Here is a 17,995-nt window from a genome sequence, read left to right on the forward strand (position 1 = left end):
TATGTCTTCCTGCTTATATACTTAAAAATCTGATAGAAGCTTTTAAAAAATATTATATTTTATGCACATAAAGAAAACTAACAAGAAAAAGGTACTTCGTCGAAATTTTAGAAAAACTGGATTAAAGGAAAAATATTTCAAGAGCCTTTTCAGAATTACAACTTAACAGACATTTTCGGGTAAAAAACAGACGTTTTTCAACAATTTTTTTTCATATAAAAAATTAAATATTTTAATAAAATTTTTTATTGCTACAAACGAGCAATATTATTAAAGAAATTTTGAAATTTTTGGAAAAAATAATTTAAACTCGGCCATTGCGACGGCATTTCCGGTAACACCTCGGAGAAAAGATACGCCCGCGTTGCCAGGATAACTTCCTTCAAGATCAGCTAAAGGGAAAAAATACGTGTTTTAGTTAAAAGAAGAACTTGAACGAAGGAAAAAAACTGAAAATTAGATTTTTGGCAGACATTTTTACAAAAAAATTAAAATTGCATTGAAAACTTCGCGACATTTTTTTTTTTCAAATAGTTGTAATGGAAAAAAATCCTTCACTCAAGTCTTCGAAAATTGTATCTCAAAGACCTGTGTAAAATTTTATGAAGATCGCTTGAGTAGTGCTCGAGAAATCTTGCCAACCGACTTCAAAAACACTGTTTCGTGAAAAACGCTTTTAAAGACGACGCACTTAGCCTATCTAACCTCGAGCATATAAGTTCTCAAGACTATATCTCCGAAACTATTACGCGGATCAACTTGAAAATTTAGGACAATATTCTAGAGCTGTTCTAGAATTTAATAAGATAATAAAAAAACTTGATTTTTTATACCCGTAAACCCATGTAACCACTTAAATTTTTTAAATGTCTCAAGAAAAATAATTCTCAGCAAATGTCTTCTATTGACCTTAGACACTCTGACTGAACAAGAAAAAACTATTTGATGAACTTTGTCTATCCAACAAAAACGACCAACCATTTATCATAAAACTTCGACAAATTTGTTGCAATTGTCAACAACATTGTTTGTGATTTGTATGCTGGTATGGGGTTATTAATTTTTTCCAATCGGAAGGAAATGCTGCAACAAGCGCCAGTCAAGCGAAACAACAAAGAACAAACAACTTCAAGAAAAAAGTGCAAATATCGATGGAAGGTGAACACAAGTCAAAGCCCTCAGCATAAAGTCACAGACAAACGCTTAAACGCGACGAGCAACACACATACACACATAAAAGCACTGACGCACATTTATAAGATTGACGAGCAGCAACTAGAATTACATGAATGTATGTTTGTATATAAACAACAACAATGGCAACAGCAGCCATTTAAGCCGTGAATCATAAAGATTGCTGACAAACGTTGTTGTTGTGTCCACACGCCAGCCAGTGGCTTTGAGTATCAGCGCTGAGATTGTTAAAATTTTTTGTTACCTCTCATTGCTTGTGTTGCGGTTATGCGGTTAATGCTAATGATGAGTAAGACACCAGCGTAAGAAAAGACATTACAACAACAACAAAGCGAGCAGCAGAAGCGGCAGAAGTCAACGTTGAAGACGAGCGGCCATTAAATGCAGCAGCAGCCGCAGCAACATGGCAAGTGAGGGCAACAGCATCGGCAAAACAATAACAAACACACACCTATACCACAACAACAACAACAAGAGTCAACAATATGCTTTGAGCTAGTGACTGGAGCATCGATAGAATGCAGGCACAAAGCAACAACACAAACAAACACACCTAAATGAGTTGAGTTGGGCGTAGGGCGGGTTGCGCTGTGCGGGGGGAAACAAGTTACATTTTCCTTGTGAGCGCGTAGCAGAGCAGAACACAAAAAGCGGTTAAACCAGTTTCGGTACGATACACTCACTTTTTTGGTGCGACTATGGATACAAGCCCAAGTACTTACATTTACTTAAAGTTTGTATATATGTTTGTATGTATATAGTGTATATACTGCCAGTGCCTGTGTACTCGTGCGTCTTCAACTGTTGGTTTTCTTAGCGCTTTGTTCTTTTGTTGCTTTTCAGGCTGGTGTCTTCCTTTGTTTCGACCGTCTTTGATGCTGCGCGCGCCCCGGCCGCTCCTATATGCTCGCCGAAGCAAAACAACAAAGCCTGCGCTTAAGCCAGTCCCAACTTGGCTAAGACACTTCCTTGTTTTGCAGGCTGAGTGCTCTTTGTGGCAGCTGCCTGCATTCGTCTGCATTTCACTAAGTGACTTTCCTTTGTCTTTAAGTAGTTTGCATGCGAGCACGTACCGCCGCACATTTATGGATCTGGGATTGCGTGTGTGCGAGTGTATGCCAAGAATGTTTGCTATTGTTGCAATGACTTCGATGAACTGGAAGAAAACATACCGCTTCGTAAACAGGCGACTGCTTAACCCATTTGGGGTAAATTTCAATTGCGTGCTCTCAAAAATAAAAGGTTCTCACAGAATTTATAAAGAGAAGATAGACTTGAAGGTGTTTGAGAACAATTTTTTGGGAAGCTTTGTATTCTTAGCAAAACCCTGGAGAAACTGATAGACTGGGGATTCCGAGGGATTATTTATCAAGAGCGCAACTTGCTTAATATGCTCTGCATACTATCGTGTCATGGCTTGAGGAAGCCATTAGAGTTAGGAATTCGCTGTTGAAACCTTTCTTGATATAGAAGGAGCTTTCAATAACGTCCTGTCAGAAGAAGTTGTAACTGCTCTGGATGGTCTTGGGGTTGAATTAAACCTCAAACACCTCATTTTCAGTCTTCTGTGCGAAAGCGTACTTGAAACGGAATGAAGAAACTCTCTACGAAATGTGAGTAGGGAAACCCCACAAGGTGGAGTTCTCTCTCCCCTTCTATGGATCCTGGTCGTTAACGACCTGTTTAAAAAACTTAAAACTGATTGCCTTTGCAGACGATGTGGCGCTTATGGTCAAAGGAAAGTTCCTGAGTACCGTTTATGAATTGACGCAGGGGTATATCAACGTCGTAACGAATTGACGCAGTCGCAAACGATCTCGCCATCAACCCAAATAAAACCAAGATTATTTTATTCACTCGAAGATACAAGATCCCGGCGGTATCGCTGCTGCAAATGGGAACATCCGTCTGCAACCAGCGGATACAGTGAAATATCTTGGGCTCAGCCTGGATAGGAAACTTTCATGGAAGCCGAACATCAAAGAGAGAGCAAAAAATGTATCGATTGTTTTGTACTGCTTGTAGAGGAGCCATTGGAAAAGGTGGGGTCTCTCACCGAAATGGTTCTCTGGCTTTACGACGCCATAGTCAAACCTATTATGTTCTATGGAGTCTTTTTAGATGGAGGGCTCTAGAAAAGACTACACTTGCAAAGACACTCTAGAGCGTTCAACGAGCGGCGCAGATCACCATGTGTGGTGCACTAAGGTCCACTCCAACCATCATACTTAACGCCATCTTGCACATGTTGAATGTGTATGGCTGCGAGAGTTGCCATCGGACTCAAAGATTCTGGGTTTCTAGAAGAACACGTGTCTGAAACCTTGTAAATCGTCAATTACTTTGAATTCATACCGGATCACTTGGACCATGAAATCGCCAAACCGAACTCTGGTGTCTCTCTCTCCGCCCGTATACCGACGAGGGAGCTGTGGGTGGAAGAAGTTAAAGGACTACATTTAGTGGGCTGCGAGCGATCTTTGATCAGCTATCTAACTTGTATTATCTTGTATTATCTACTAATTTTTCATCCACTGATTATTATGTGAGTTAAAGCCTAGAAATAAGAACATCCATTGTCTAACTTTTGCAAGACCGAGGTTCAAACATCTTACTTTCGGCTAGCCAAGAGATATAGCCGAAACTGATATTAGTCTCCTAAAAAAATTAGTGTTAGGCTTAATACTCTTCGTCTATTTATCATGGTCTTTACGATCAAGTCAGGAGTTTTAGGTATCTCAACGTACCGGCGTTCTAAGCTGTCCAAGTGAGCACCCTTTGACGCTAGCAAACGGGATCGGCCCGGACTGACATATGAAACGGCTTGGTGCATTTTACCTCGAGATCTTAAATTGTACAAAAGCTCCAAGAAAAGAAGATCCGACGTTTCCGAGCCAAATTTTGTTCAGCCACATTTGGGACGATGAATAACCTAAAGAGATTCAAGAGCTGCCATTTCATCTAGAAAAAAAATGGCTTGGTGTGGTTTGTGAGCCGGTAGAATCATCGGTCCATATTTTTTCAAAAATTATACCGATGAGAACGTAACCATCAATGACGACCATTATCGCGCCATGATAACGGGTTATTTGTTGCCCGAAACTGAACCTCGTGATCTCGGCGACATTTGGTTTCAACAAGACGGCGCCACTTCTCAGCATCGTATCAATCAATGGATTTATTGAGAGAACGCTCCGGTGAGCAGATAATTTCAAGTTTTGCCTTAAAGCAAAACATCACCCGTGTCATTCCTTAATTACCTATCGAAATACTCGAACGAGTCATCGAAAATTGTATTCAACGAATGGACCATCTGAGACGTAGCCGCGGCCAACATTTTTAAGAGATAATATTTAAAGAATGAATGTCCAAGGATGTTCTTTCGAATGATAATAAACGTTCCTCAGTAAATTTGAAGTTTCTGTGTTTTCCCTCAAAAGAAGTAGAGAACCTCGAGGTGGATCACCTTTTATAAACATGTTCATATAAGGGTTAAGGCATGTTGTACCTACAGCACATTGATACTTGACTCCTTGCATGTGGGGAGTCAAGACAGTCTTGGCCTGTTGGTGTAATTGGTGAAAGGCATAACCACAACCGCATAAGCCGTTAGTGAATGTATCCTCTGTCGCCAAGGTGTTTACACGTAATGCAGTTAAGCGGAAGTGACCTAAATGAAATGAAATTCCTTTTACTTCACACAACATAAACTGATTTAAGGCGCTGCCTTTCTTTTAACATTAACCACCAAGTTGTTATACTTAACAAAAACTACAAGCGATATTGCACTTCACAAACACACACACAGAAAAGTAAGTGATTTGCTACGCGCTGCAATTCTAATGCAATAAATGCGCTTGAAAACCGCAACCGAATAATTGATCTAATAACAGTTTTGCCAGCAATTGTAAACAAACCGTAATGTCATGGTATGCAACTATATAATTTATAATACTTTTATATTTTTTTTGCACGACTGCATACGCGGCTAACAACTCCAGGTAATATTCGCGCTGAGTTGGAGTTCATTTCAATGTTCATGCTTAAGCAGCAGAAGCTTTCAAAGCCAGCACTGTATAATTTTCAATATACAGATGTACGTTTCTAAGTCTTTATTGTTTGTGTATGTGTATGTATATGCATGTGTGTGTATTTAGGCGTTTAAGCGGCGTTCAACATTTAACTGATTTTTAATGAGCATCTGAACTAGTGCATGTCTATCTGACAAGGTGTAAATGATTGCAGCCGACGGCGAAGCGCGCAGCAGAACCCGCGATTACTTGTGCTTATATGTAGATAATTACATACACATTACAAATTTGTACATTACGAGTATATGTGTGTAGGAAATGCCGACTAATTAAAAGGAAATGCAAGTAACAGTAATGAAAATTAAGCAGCAATCGCAATGCCTTTTACTGTAAGCCCAGCTTGCCTACCGACCGGTAGTTACCGTTTGTTGTATAATACCAGACTATAATTAATTTTGAGTAATGTATCCGTAAATGCTTGCTTAAAAATACATATAAACAAGCTTAAGCAGAAACTCATGCACAAGTACCATAGAGTACAGCACATATGTACTTGTATATATAAATATATATGGTTGTAAGTAGGTATGTATGTTTACTTCGATGACTTAAAGTCTAAGCTTGAAGAAGATTACTAACGCTTAAGTAATATACTTGTGATCACATATGTACATATGTATATGTAGATATTTGTAAAATTGTTACTATTACTTATTCTAGGTGAGTAAGTGTCTGAGCTAAGGTTCTGAAATAACCAAACTTAATCATGTTTTTTCTTATATTAAGACATTCTAAATAAACGTGACAACATTTTCATGAAAAATGAAGGAAATATCTATAACTTATACATACATAAAGGGTTAGTAGGGACGCAACAAAAGTAGACCGATAGGCACAGTAAACGACTCCATATTTTACCCGCTCTTCTGATATTTCTCTTCAGTAAGGTTTGCTATTTCATCATGGAAAGATATATGATCCAACAGCGAGTCGAAATTATTAAAATTTACCACAGAAATTTGGAGTCAGTGGCCTCAACTTTAAGAGCGTTACATCCACTTTATGGTCGTCATAAGCGTCCTGCCAGATCAACAATTGAGCGTTTAGTTGAAAAATTTTAATCCACAGGTACAGTAGAAATTGTTTCCATGCCAGTGAGACAAAGAAGTGCCCGTAGTACCGAGAATATTGCTGCCGATCTTGAACTATATCCTTACAAGGTCAAATTGACGCAATAACTGAAGCCGCTTGATTACCAGAATCGTCGTATGTTCGTGAATTGGGCTGAGCAACAACTTGAAAATGAACCGGATTTTCATCGATGATTTGTGATATTTACGGAGACGATGCTGTAGCAGTTCGTGTAGCACAATAATCGTTCGCTAGCTTCCGTTCTGGAAATATCGACTTATCGTTGAAAAAGTCGATGAAAATATGGAACAGATTGAACAGAATCGTCACATAAGCAGCCATGATATCACTAAAGAGCTTAACATTCGTCATCAAACGGGATTGAACCATTTAAAAAAGGCTGGCTACAAAAAGAAGCTTCATGTTTGGGTACCACGAATTAACATCTGCGATTCTTTGCTGAAACAAAATGAAATCGAACCATTTCTGAAGCGAATGACAACAGGGGACGAAAAGTGGATCAAATACGACAATAATGTGCGAAAAAGATCATGGTTCAAGTGTGGTGAAGCTCAACAAATGGTCGCAAAGGCAGGATTGACGCCTCGAATGCTTATGCTGAGTGTTTAGTGAGATTGGAAAGGAATCATCCGCTAAGAGCTGCTCCAGCCTGGTCGAACGGTTGAGTCTATATTTTGTTTTCAATAACTGTTGTGATTGAAGCAAGCAATCGAAAAAAGGCCAGAACTGATCAACAGAAAGGGCTTCGTCTTCCATCAGGACAACGCTAGACCACACAGATCTTTGATGACTCGACAAAAACTGGGAGAGATTGGCTGGAAAGTTTTGATGTAACCATCATAGAGCCCTAACTTGGACCATCGGACTACCACTTGTTTCGGTCAATGCAGAACCCACTTAATGGAGTAAAGTTGGCTTCAAGAGAAGCCTGTGAAAATTACCTTTCGCAGTTTTTCGCCGAGAAACCAGAAAAGTTTTACACTGATAGAAAAATGCCAAAAAGTAGTCGACCAAAATGGTATATATTTGGTTCATTAAAGTTCATTATAAATATAAAAAGAAATAAGTTCAAGTTTGATTAGAAATACGAAAATACTTTTTCCCAATATTATCTTAATTGTCGGCTATTTAACGAGCGGCCCTTTTCTCATCGAAAATATATATTTTAATCGGTTAATTTCACCACGGTTTTTGTTTCTAAGCCATTATAAAGCAATATTTACCAAATTAAAAAAAAAATTATATAAACATGTTTGCGTAAAAAGTTTAATTAACCAAACCTTTTGCTAATCATGCGTTTAAGTAAAAGTGAACTTTGCTTTGCAACACATTTCACACAACGTGCAATACAATTTTCGCTGGGTAATTTTCGATTATTCTCCACGGGCTTACATAAAAGTGAAACAGCAGTAGATTTGTTTGTATGTATAGTATGTCTGCATATCTTGCTCAACCCGAAATTAAAAGCTAATTAAAGCAATTAAATTGGTTTTCGAAAGTGGAACAAATGAGGCTGTTTAGAATGACTGTGGGATAGATATACTAAATTAAATTGAACTCAAGCGATTGAGTTTTAAATACTATGAATTACAACAAAAGAAATTATTTTTAATTTTTTTTTTATTTTTTTAATTTTTTTTATATTTTTTTTTTTTTTTTTTTTTTTTTTTTTTTTTTTTAATTTCGATTGAAAGCTTTGCTTTTTTAGTACCAGTCATAGTGATTGAACGGAAAAATTGCCTATAACACAGCAACAAACCCGTTTACAATTACTCATCTGTTGAGTTCATTTATAGAATTTCGTCATTTAAGACTTCTCAAGAATATAAATGTTGCTTATTAAAACTTTGAGTCAGCTGTGTTTACCGAATAAAATCGCTGATTCTGTATGTGGGATAAAATCTAAAATAGAAATTTAATTTAGAAAATTTGTATTGAAGTGAAATTAAATTTTTCGAAGTTACTAATATTCAGTACAAAAATGAGAGTATACTCGAACGACAAAAATATATTATTTCGAAGCTTTATTATAATTTTTTTTTTCGAATTTTGTTCCGAAAGATATTTTTTCAAAGCTTCATTTATTATAATTTTTTCATTTTTTTGGAATCTTTCGTCGAGTTTTAGCAACATTTTATGTATAATTAAGTCACAATTTATCCACCGTACAAATTTAAACTCATAAATTCACGAATTTTCAACACAACGTCAAAAATTTATCAACAGTTAATAAATATACACTCAAATATGCCGCTTTAAGCGGAAATAGGAAGCGGAATAGCAGCGTCTAAATACTTTTGCCGGTCAAATTGCTCGCAACAAATATGCTTAAATATAGATCACGCAAGAAAAGTAGCAATAAAAAAATTTAAAAACTGTAATAAATAGTTTTTCAATATCGGTGCCCCGCACGGAACTGCCACTTTGCAATATTTTCATATTTTTCGCGCGTTTGTTTTGGCTCTCAGGTAATGTTGTTAATAAGAAAAACGTAGTCTATATACACACAGCACCGCATATATATTAATTCACATCATTAATGCATGTTTCTACGGGCATAATTATGTATTCAACAACATTGTTTATAATGCCAAAGACTCACATAACGAAGATACACACACATGTGCGCATATTTCTGCATGCAGCTTGGCATTATCACAGCTACTGAAGAGGCGAATATGCGAGCAAAATGTAAAAATCGTTAATCACATTATAATTTGTAGAAAAAAAAGTAAAAAGCAAGAAAAAGCGTTAACTTTGACTGTGCCGCAGCTATTATACCCTACACAAATAAAAAAGTTCCCCTAAGAGAACTTGAATTTGAGCGTTCAATTTGTATGCCAGCTATATGCTTATGTAGTCCGATTTGAGCCATTTCTTCAGGGATTGTACTGTTGTCTTTGAAAATAAGCTGTGGTAAATTTCGGAAAGATATCTCATCAAATGAAAAAGTTTTTCTTACGAGGACTGAATTTTGAGCAATCAGTTTGTAGGGCAGATATGTATATGCTATAGGAGACCGATTCGAACCATTTCTTCAGGGATTGTAATGTTGTCTTTGAAAATAAGCTGTGGTAAATTTCGGAAAGATATCTCGTCAAATGAAAAAGTTTTTCTTACGAGGACTGAATTTTGAGCAATCAGTTTGTATGGCAGCTATATGCTATAGTGGTCCGATCCGAATAATTTATTTGGATATTGTGCCATTTCTTTGGACAAAAATACGTGTCAAATTTCATAAAGATATCTTGTCAAATAAAAAAGTTTTTCCCACAAGAGCTTGATTTTGATCGGTCAGTTTGTATGGCAGCTATATGTTATATTCCACCGATCTGAAAAATTTCTTTGGAAATTATATCTATGGCTTGGAAAATAATCCTTGCCAAATTTCGTGCGGATAGCTTGTCAAATAAAAAAGTTTTCTATACATGGATTTGATTTTTATTGGTCAATTTGTATGACAGCTATATGCTATAGCGGTCTGAAATCAACGATTATGACAAATAAGCAGCTTCTTGAAGAGAGAAGTACTTGTGCAAAATATCAGAACGATATCTCAAAAGCTTCTCGGCAAACTTAATATATCTGGTTTAGGGTATAACAAAGGAAAGAAACCGTATTTATCATTATTAGTTTATTAATTATCAATTAATTATAAAATCCGCTAAAAAGCGTAACCTTAATACGCAAGCCCTATATTAGAGCATTCAAATGAAAAAAGGCAAAAGTGTTGAAAATTTGCAAATTAGCCTCAGCTATTTGGGGCGCCGCCGGGTTAATACACAGAGCAGCTGTAAAATGAAGTAATTCCCAGCGGCACACAAAAGTATGTTAGTAATGTACCTGCTTACAAGTATGTACATATGTAACTAATTTTCGCAACAACACTAACGGTTATTTGGCATGTAGATACTTACTGTGCTATTTTATTTTTGGGCTTGGTCTCAAAACTTGCTGTACATGGCAAACATCCTCCCTACTGGAATACGATCCGTTTGCTTAGGCGCCGCCGTAAGCTTTCCAATAAAGCAGCTGTAAAGTAGTTAGTATTCGTTGCTAAGCGCTTACAAATTCGGGCATAGAAGTTTCACTTTTTTTGGGACCAGCAAAGTACACTTGCCACACACTTGTATGCCTGTTTGTTTGAGCAGACTGTATGCATGTATATATGCGTTATCCTTCAAACACTTCACATACAAACACACACTTGTAAATATGTATATAAACACTTGTATATCGCTTGCTGTTTGGCACGTGAGCTTTTCACTTTCTTTGTGGCCGACGGACACCGCCTTTTCGTAACTTAGCTGCACTTAGAAGTACACTGCAAACACACAGAGAAAACACTGTAATCAATTCCAACGCTTTACTTTTATTTTTTTTTTTATATTTTTGGCTCGGTTTTATTGATTTTTGCAGGCGCAATGCAAATGTTTTTGTTTTTGCTGCACAAATTGATTTGTACTGCTTGACTTGCAGCGCTCATGCGGCAGAAATCACAAATATAAAACCACCCTGCTTCACTTCTACACATGTATGTATGTATGTATGTACATATGTATTTGTATGTATGTGGGTGTGTTTTATCAAGTATAAGAGTATCCTTGGATACCGAAAAGCAGCGACTTGACCACAAAACACAAAGCCGCCGCTATTGCACCTGTGTTTCTATTAAAAACAACAACAGCAGTTGACGCTTGTGAATGACAAACAGCCGCAACAACAAGAAGAACAACAAGCTGTTTGATAATAATAATAAGAAGCACAAGTGCAATTTGCCTTTGACGTCGAATGTCAATTGCAGATATCAAGCGCTTTTACACACACACAAACACATATACACACATTTCTACATAAGATTTGCAACGACTCAGGGCCAGCCATGCACAGGTACTTAAGGTCGTCAATTATGGCAACTGAAGGCTCTGTGTCACTTGCCAACGTCACTGACTTTGTGTTTGTTGTTATTGTCGCATTGATTGCTATGACTGCAGCTGATAGCTGCTGCCGTTGGCATATTACTGCCTTTGTGTCGTCTTGCCTGCTTTATTTGCAACCCCTAATGGGCACTTAACTGCTATTACGCATTTCATTCAATAAATTTCAGCATTTTCTGCTTCTTTTTATATTTTGAAAACTTTAGTTATAATTGAAATTATTACACAAAATTTTATTTTTCCACAAACTGCGCTCGCTTCCTTATGTACACACACTGAATTTTTACAGGGCACAGGTGTTTTTGTTATTGTTGTTACTTCGTGCATTTAGCCGAATGTTTATGTTTGTATGCGCGCGCTTTTCCACTTCCGTTCACTCGTAGCCAATCGGACACACATGCATATCCGCGTTCGAACGACCAACCGACTTCAATACGCGCTGTTCAATGAATGCTGGCTGGCGCTTGCCAGCTCTTCGTGTTTGTTTGAGAATGTTTTCAGTGCGCATTCGCTCGCTCTTTTCATTGATTTTTGTCAGTTGGGAGTTTCGGTAATGCCAACTGGCAATGCCGCATGGGACAGGGTTGCCAACACCTTAAGTAAAGATTAGCCGGAAACGAAGCAAATAAAAGCGGTATTCAAGTATTGATTTTGGTTGGATTTTATTTCAATTAATGGGCGGAAGTTTCGAGAGAAAGTAATCTCAAAGTATATTTATGTTAAAAAATGAATAATAAGGAATTATTTTTAATTTTTAGACATGCTAGATTTAAAGGTCTCACAGATAGCATTAGCTATGTTATATTATGGTTGACTTAAGATTTCTAAGCTCCGTTTCTTTATGTCTGGACAGCAACCATCTGTCAACTCTCTGTGTAACTCAATCAAGACTTTCTTTCGGAAAAGTTAACCAGAACGACCCTTAATATTCTAAGGAGATAAACCACTGTGAAATCTCAAAAAAAATATTTTTTGAGAATTGTTTTGGGAAGTAGGCCAGCAGTGGAAAGTGCTGTCAAAAGTAAGCAACTTCACTTCTATTAGGTGCCGGGACGTAAAGGCATCGTGGTTAATGATATAGTGGACGAGATTGCCAAGAATGATGTATGGCTAACACCCGAAAACGTGATCAACATTGGAAACCCATGCATTGTCTATACGACGATCTCGGTGATGTGGTAAAGAAAATCAAAACCCGAAGGAACAATATACCTGCAAAATTCATGTGCAAACCGGTAAATCCGAAGTAAACAAAATTCTTATTGGCACTTGTTAGGGACATGATTGGAATACTAACTGGTCACAGTCTTGTGTCGAGAAGACTGCAGAAAATGTCTAGAGCAAGGCACCAAGGAAACTATAAGCATCTATTTTGCACTTGTTCCGCATTGGCCAGACAGGAGGAGGTATCCATAGTGAGGCTTGGAATGAAAAATCTATACAAAATTGAAACTTGTTCATATAAATTTCAGTTATATAAGTTCTAATCTTGTCTTAACGTCGGCTTATCATGACAATCGCTTGGAATGCTTATTCTAGCATGTGAATTACTAAGTACAAGACTTGTACACTTAACAACAAAGTAAGAGAGAGTTCTAAGAAAAAACAAAATGTTTGAGGCATCTTTCGTTGAAATTATACAAACCGTAAAAGTAGAATAATACTGTTTTTCACAACTCGAGTTTTACCAATTGTGGGAACAAGTCATAATTATGGATAAGGCAACACTACAAACCTTTGACTTGGCAGCACTGCTCGTTTGGTTATCAAACGTCAAATCCAATTTGTAAATAAACAAATAAGAGCAATTGAGTTGGAGCATTTTCTTATCAATTATTTACAAAAATAATGCAACAGACTTGAAAATACCTCAAAAATGCAAGTTAGCACTAATGACTACTACGAGGACAGTGGCCGAGAGGGGCAAATACGTTGCATTTTTCTCAGCGAGTTCCATGCGACGGCAGGGTGCAAAATTAGCTGCCAAGTGAGTTTCCAATAGAAGTTCCATTTATTACAAATTATTTACATATGCCATATTTTAATATGTTAAACTACAGGTACCAGCTGATTATGTCAGCAAGGAAGTGTTTGATGCCATAAATGTTTATATTATCCCGAAGCCGCATCTGCAACGTTGCATACTCACAGTGAATGCGTTGGATATAAAAGTCGTCGGCTATCCAGTGGGCATTGAGAATCAACAGAAGTATGCACGTAATGCATTCCTATTTAATTTGTGCTTTGTTTGCGATTCATGGGCACGTTCGGTGCAGTATGAGCCGGTGGTCAAGAAATTGTCGGAATATTTGGTAAATTAAACAAATCTTAATTATATTAAATCCTAACTATATTAAATCTTAACTATAAACATAATAAAATATTGTTTTAATTACTGTTGCAGATAATGATGGAAGAAGAGTCATGCTTTCTATCGAAAGAGGGCGACCACAAGTTGAAATTACAAAAAATCTTTGAAACTGTAATCAAGGATTTGAATGAGAAAAAAGTTACTACTATTGTGGGTTAGTTAATTTGCTGTCTATGTATATTTTAACACTTTAACTTTTTATTTAATACTTACAGAGGGCGACACCACTATTTACTTAAAAATTGTTATACATAAACCTGATCCACCTGTTGTTAAAGATCACATGGTGCCTTTACTATTGGTCGACTTCAAAAATACGCCTTTAGACAAGTGGGATTTGACCACTCAACAGGCAATCAGCTAAAAATTTAATATTTAAAGTATATTTATCATACTCATATAATTCCAGATTTTTCCATACATTAATGGCATCAATCATATTGCGCGCATTGCTGCCGAGGCTGACGTCGAAACCAATCTCGTAAAGTCGTGCATACAGAATTTAGCTTACTACGGTGTCGTACATCTACTGCCCATACTTAAATATAGCAACGTGTACATGTGCACACAACACTTGAAGAGTTTAATCAAGATGCCCTCACTGAGTCAAGCATGTCGCAAATATGTCGCGCTAAATTCCGATAAGACTCATCCATCTATACAGAAAGTCTTCCAATTTTATGCGTCCATGACGCACGGTGTGACGCTGCGCGCCATTTGTCAGCGTTTATGTCCACAAAATTACAATATCGATGAGCGAAAATTGGTTATATTCGGTTTACAGCATAAATTCATACGCTGCATTCACAAATATCCCGTCTTTACTGGTTCCGTGCCCTCCGGCAGGCAAAAAATGTATACTGGGCTTTCTAGTTTTGATGAGATTTGCTGTAAAACCGGTCTATCGCCGTTAGATATTGAAAGAGACATCGATAAGGATACAAATGTAACGGTGATATGGAAATAAATGGCTGAAATTTTTGGATTTTGTTAATAATAAATATGTAATGTACTAAAACTGATTATTTCTTTGTTTTTGGGTTACTCACAACAGCTGTCACCTTTCTTCCATTTTCTTTGCTTCTAAAATTGTTACCACTCATATGAGTTTTCCATTTCTAATAGAGATTTAAAAAGAACGAATCGATCAAATTACCTCAACCAAGAGTTATGCCCAAGTTTCTCGCGAGACTTGTTTTATCTGGATCTGGATAATAAAGCCGGCCGTATTTCTCCACTTCAGTATTTGAAACCCTCGAACAGAATATCCAACCAGATTCCCGGAAACCGGACACATTAAGGAGACCAAAGAGGGCATTCCTCAAATCCTCTCACTTCGACTGCTTGGACTAATGCACATACCCCCGAGGGATATATGGGTGGCTATACATCCCTTGAGTTCGCTAGCATGATCAAGAAATGCATGACCACATCAGCAGTAACGAATCTCCGTTAAAACAACAACAACAACACCAGATTCTGGGAAATCAGACACATTAAGGAGACCAAAGAGGGCATTCCTCAAATCCTCTCTCACTTCAGATGCACATTGGAGAGAAGACGCTGAAGAAACAACACTCAAGATGTACCTTCGAAGAATGGTGACGAGCTCTAAATCAACTCTTACTTCAGATTTGCAGAAGTGCCAGTTTTGGAAGTACTTTTGGTTCCTCCAGGGGATAACAATCCCGAGTTCTAGCGTTAAGGTAATCAAGAAATACATGATCAAATCAGCAGTAACGGCAGAAAACACTCAAGAAGTACCTTCAAAGAATGGTGACAAGTTGACAGTTGGTGGCCAGATAACAATCCAGTTCAGTTCCGGTAATTTAGGCCCAGTCACCTGCGGAATCGCTGGAAACTCTAAATCCGATGAGCTTGCAAGAAAGGGCACCATTACCTAAATCCCATTTGGATGGGAACTGATTCTATCCCGTTGTTGTTATTGTAACGGTTATCTAGTCCCCGTTAGGGTAGTTAAGTTCAGATAAGTTGTCGAGGTCATCGATGGGGTCGACCATAGGGAGAGCGGTGTCAGATGTGTAGGGTCAGATGGACATACAAAGAGGTGGTTAGAGTCAGAGCGGGGACTCGTTGCATGCTGGATATATATTTTGTAGCGCAAGGTTCACTCTCAATTCTCGCTGCAACTCGAGCTCGTCCTATACAATGGGTGATGATTTGACTCCAAATAACCCATTTACTGAGAGGGAGTCGTTGAAGGTGTTTATGGCTCCACTGTCAATGGCGGTGCATGTCTGAAGTTAGCTGCGTCCGAAGTCTGGTCGGCGTATTGTCTTATGTCGTCGAAGTAGTAAAGGAAGGACCACTTGCTGCTCCTAGGAGACTGTTCCGCTTGGTCTTATTCTGTCTTCGTGCGTTCTAGTGATGGATCTATGGGCCTCATGCGAGCGTTGGTCAGCAACCAGCCCTTTTTAAATTGCGAAAGCTTTCTGATCCAGAGTGGAATTTAAAAGAACATTGAACTATTAGCTATAAACACAGAGTACATCGCCGCAATGATAGGTGTCCTAACTAGACACTGGCACTCACGAGGCTTAAGAGTTTCGAAAACGCAATTTGTAAAAGTAGCAGGGAGGAAGATGAAATGGAAACATGAAGACAGTTTCTTCAAACTTGGTGAATTGCCTGGAATTGTTACAAGCTGTCTTAATAAATATGTGGGTTATATCGCTCCAAGAATTTTCGTAAACCTCTTATGCTGAAAATGTTTACTTTCCTCTCTTATCTGATCTAACTTCCCATTTTTTGGTGTACATATGGAACGAATATTTATTAAATCGGTCTATATCTTCTCTCGATTCTCCATATGGTTGCTAACAAGCCTAATATTGCATATATTCCACTCGCTTTCTTAGTTTTCATGCAAAAGCACTCATTCATTTATCCCCCTTTTGAGTGAAAATCTCCACTCTGAAACGCAAAGAAGCAACACTGCGACTTGAGTGAATTGTATGGCGATTCACATAGAAAACGCTTGCGATTGGAATTGTCTGCTAGTAAACATATTTGTGGTGGCAGATCGTGCGGTACGTGTGACTCGGGCGCGGAAAAATTTTGTGCCGGCTTAAGAGGACTACTAAATTTTGTATCTATGTACATACATACATACATATGTGTGCGCAAAAACAACAAATGCATGTGCATATAAATTGTTTCGGAAATCAGAAACCAACAAGAAGTGAAGTGAACTTCGGAAAGCAGTGAATTAGAAATGCATTATGTGAATTGTATTTGATGGATACGCTTTGCTTTTGTAGCTCTCAGATACAAAACGATCGTCGGCGCACGCACACAAGGCAACAGCATAGCTAAAGCAGATACATACACATACATACATATGTATATATGTATGTTGTTGTTACTGTTTTGTTGATAAATCGCAAAGCCAGCCGATACAAAATATGCGCGTGTAGTTGTGTGCGGGCCTTTGGAGCGGATTTCGCAGCTGTGTGCAAGTGTGTGTGTGTATCTGTGTGTCGCTGCCGCATGAATCATCTGTGAGTCGCACAAACGCTGCGAAGCGAAGCAGAGAAAAGTGATAATAAAATAACAACAAGAAGTGTTTATAAATAAAATATAAATAATATTAAAAAGAAGATAAAAATAAATGCTAAAAACAAAAACAAACACCAACGACACAGTTTGCAGGCGACAACAACACAGCAACTATAATAATTTTACAGGTGAAGCAGCGACTTGACCATAGTTTTTGTTGTTGTTAAATAATTTAAACTGCGAAAATATACACACGTGTGTGCCTAACAGTAGTTTGTGATATGTGTTGCAGCCATTTTAAGCAATAAACGAAGGGTGAAATTTCTCTTGGCAAAACAAGCGAAAAAATAGCCACGGCAAAGCGCGGACGGACACGGTGTCTTTTTGCAATTAACGAAAGTATGCGAATAGCTGCATGTGTGTTAAACAATAACAACAAAAACTATAAAATTGTTTTTGCTTGAAAGTTGAGCAATTAACACGCATTTCGCTGTGGAAGAAGCTGCAAAAATAGTTGAAAAAAGTGTATGGAGATTTGAAAAGGTAAAGCATTTATTTATGCCACAAAGCACAGTTAGTTATACGCACATATGCATACATATGTATGTATGTACTCTGTATATATATGAACATATGAATGTAAGTATGCACATACATATGTACATATATCCCAAGAATCATAAAAACATTAAAAGCTAGTTAGCACTCGTGACAAGAATGCGTCGCTTGCAGGCAGCCAGCCGGTTACTGGGTGTGTGGGTGCAGCTTAAATAATTGTTGCAGCATTAGAT

General features: G+C 37.7%; 3 protein-coding genes across 11 annotated transcripts in view; 2 read left to right on the forward strand and 1 right to left on the reverse strand.

The window, feature by feature from the left end:
* The window catches only part of LOC126758166 (uncharacterized), a 73,741-nt gene extending 61,953 nt beyond the window's left edge, over positions 1–11,788 (reverse strand). For 2 of the 8 annotated variants that reach the window (XM_050472274.1, XM_050472273.1), the window contains exons 1-2: positions 11,540–11,787; positions 10,295–10,701 (exon numbers count right to left, since the gene is read on the reverse strand). The gene's annotated coding sequence lies outside the window, so the exon portion shown is untranslated. Of the gene's footprint in view, positions 1–10,294; positions 10,724–11,222; positions 11,242–11,265; positions 11,419–11,539 lie in introns of those variants that run through there. The other 6 variants (XM_050472268.1, XM_050472265.1, XM_050472266.1 and 3 more) reach the window with 6 other exon arrangements.
* Positions 11,789–13,079: 1,291 nt separating this feature from the next.
* Positions 13,080–14,707, forward strand: LOC126757937 (GATOR complex protein NPRL2). The gene is made up of 5 exons (XM_050471862.1): positions 13,080–13,301; positions 13,375–13,626; positions 13,719–13,839; positions 13,901–14,037; positions 14,095–14,707. The coding sequence occupies exons 1-5, from the start codon at positions 13,191–13,193 to the stop codon at positions 14,650–14,652; spliced, it is 1,179 nt and encodes a 392-aa protein (XP_050327819.1). The 5' UTR covers positions 13,080–13,190; the 3' UTR covers positions 14,653–14,707.
* Positions 14,708–16,728: 2,021 nt separating this feature from the next.
* The window catches only part of LOC126760451 (uncharacterized), a 34,294-nt gene continuing 33,027 nt past the window's right edge, over positions 16,729–17,995 (forward strand). For both annotated transcript variants that reach the window (XM_050476088.1, XM_050476089.1), the window contains exon 1: positions 16,729–17,747. The gene's annotated coding sequence lies outside the window, so the exon portion shown is untranslated. The remainder of the gene's footprint in view (positions 17,748–17,995) is intronic.

Source organism: Bactrocera neohumeralis, chromosome 5 (genome assembly GCF_024586455.1).
Source record: "Bactrocera neohumeralis isolate Rockhampton chromosome 5, APGP_CSIRO_Bneo_wtdbg2-racon-allhic-juicebox.fasta_v2, whole genome shotgun sequence".
Classification (NCBI taxonomy): domain Eukaryota; kingdom Metazoa; phylum Arthropoda; class Insecta; order Diptera; family Tephritidae; genus Bactrocera; species Bactrocera neohumeralis.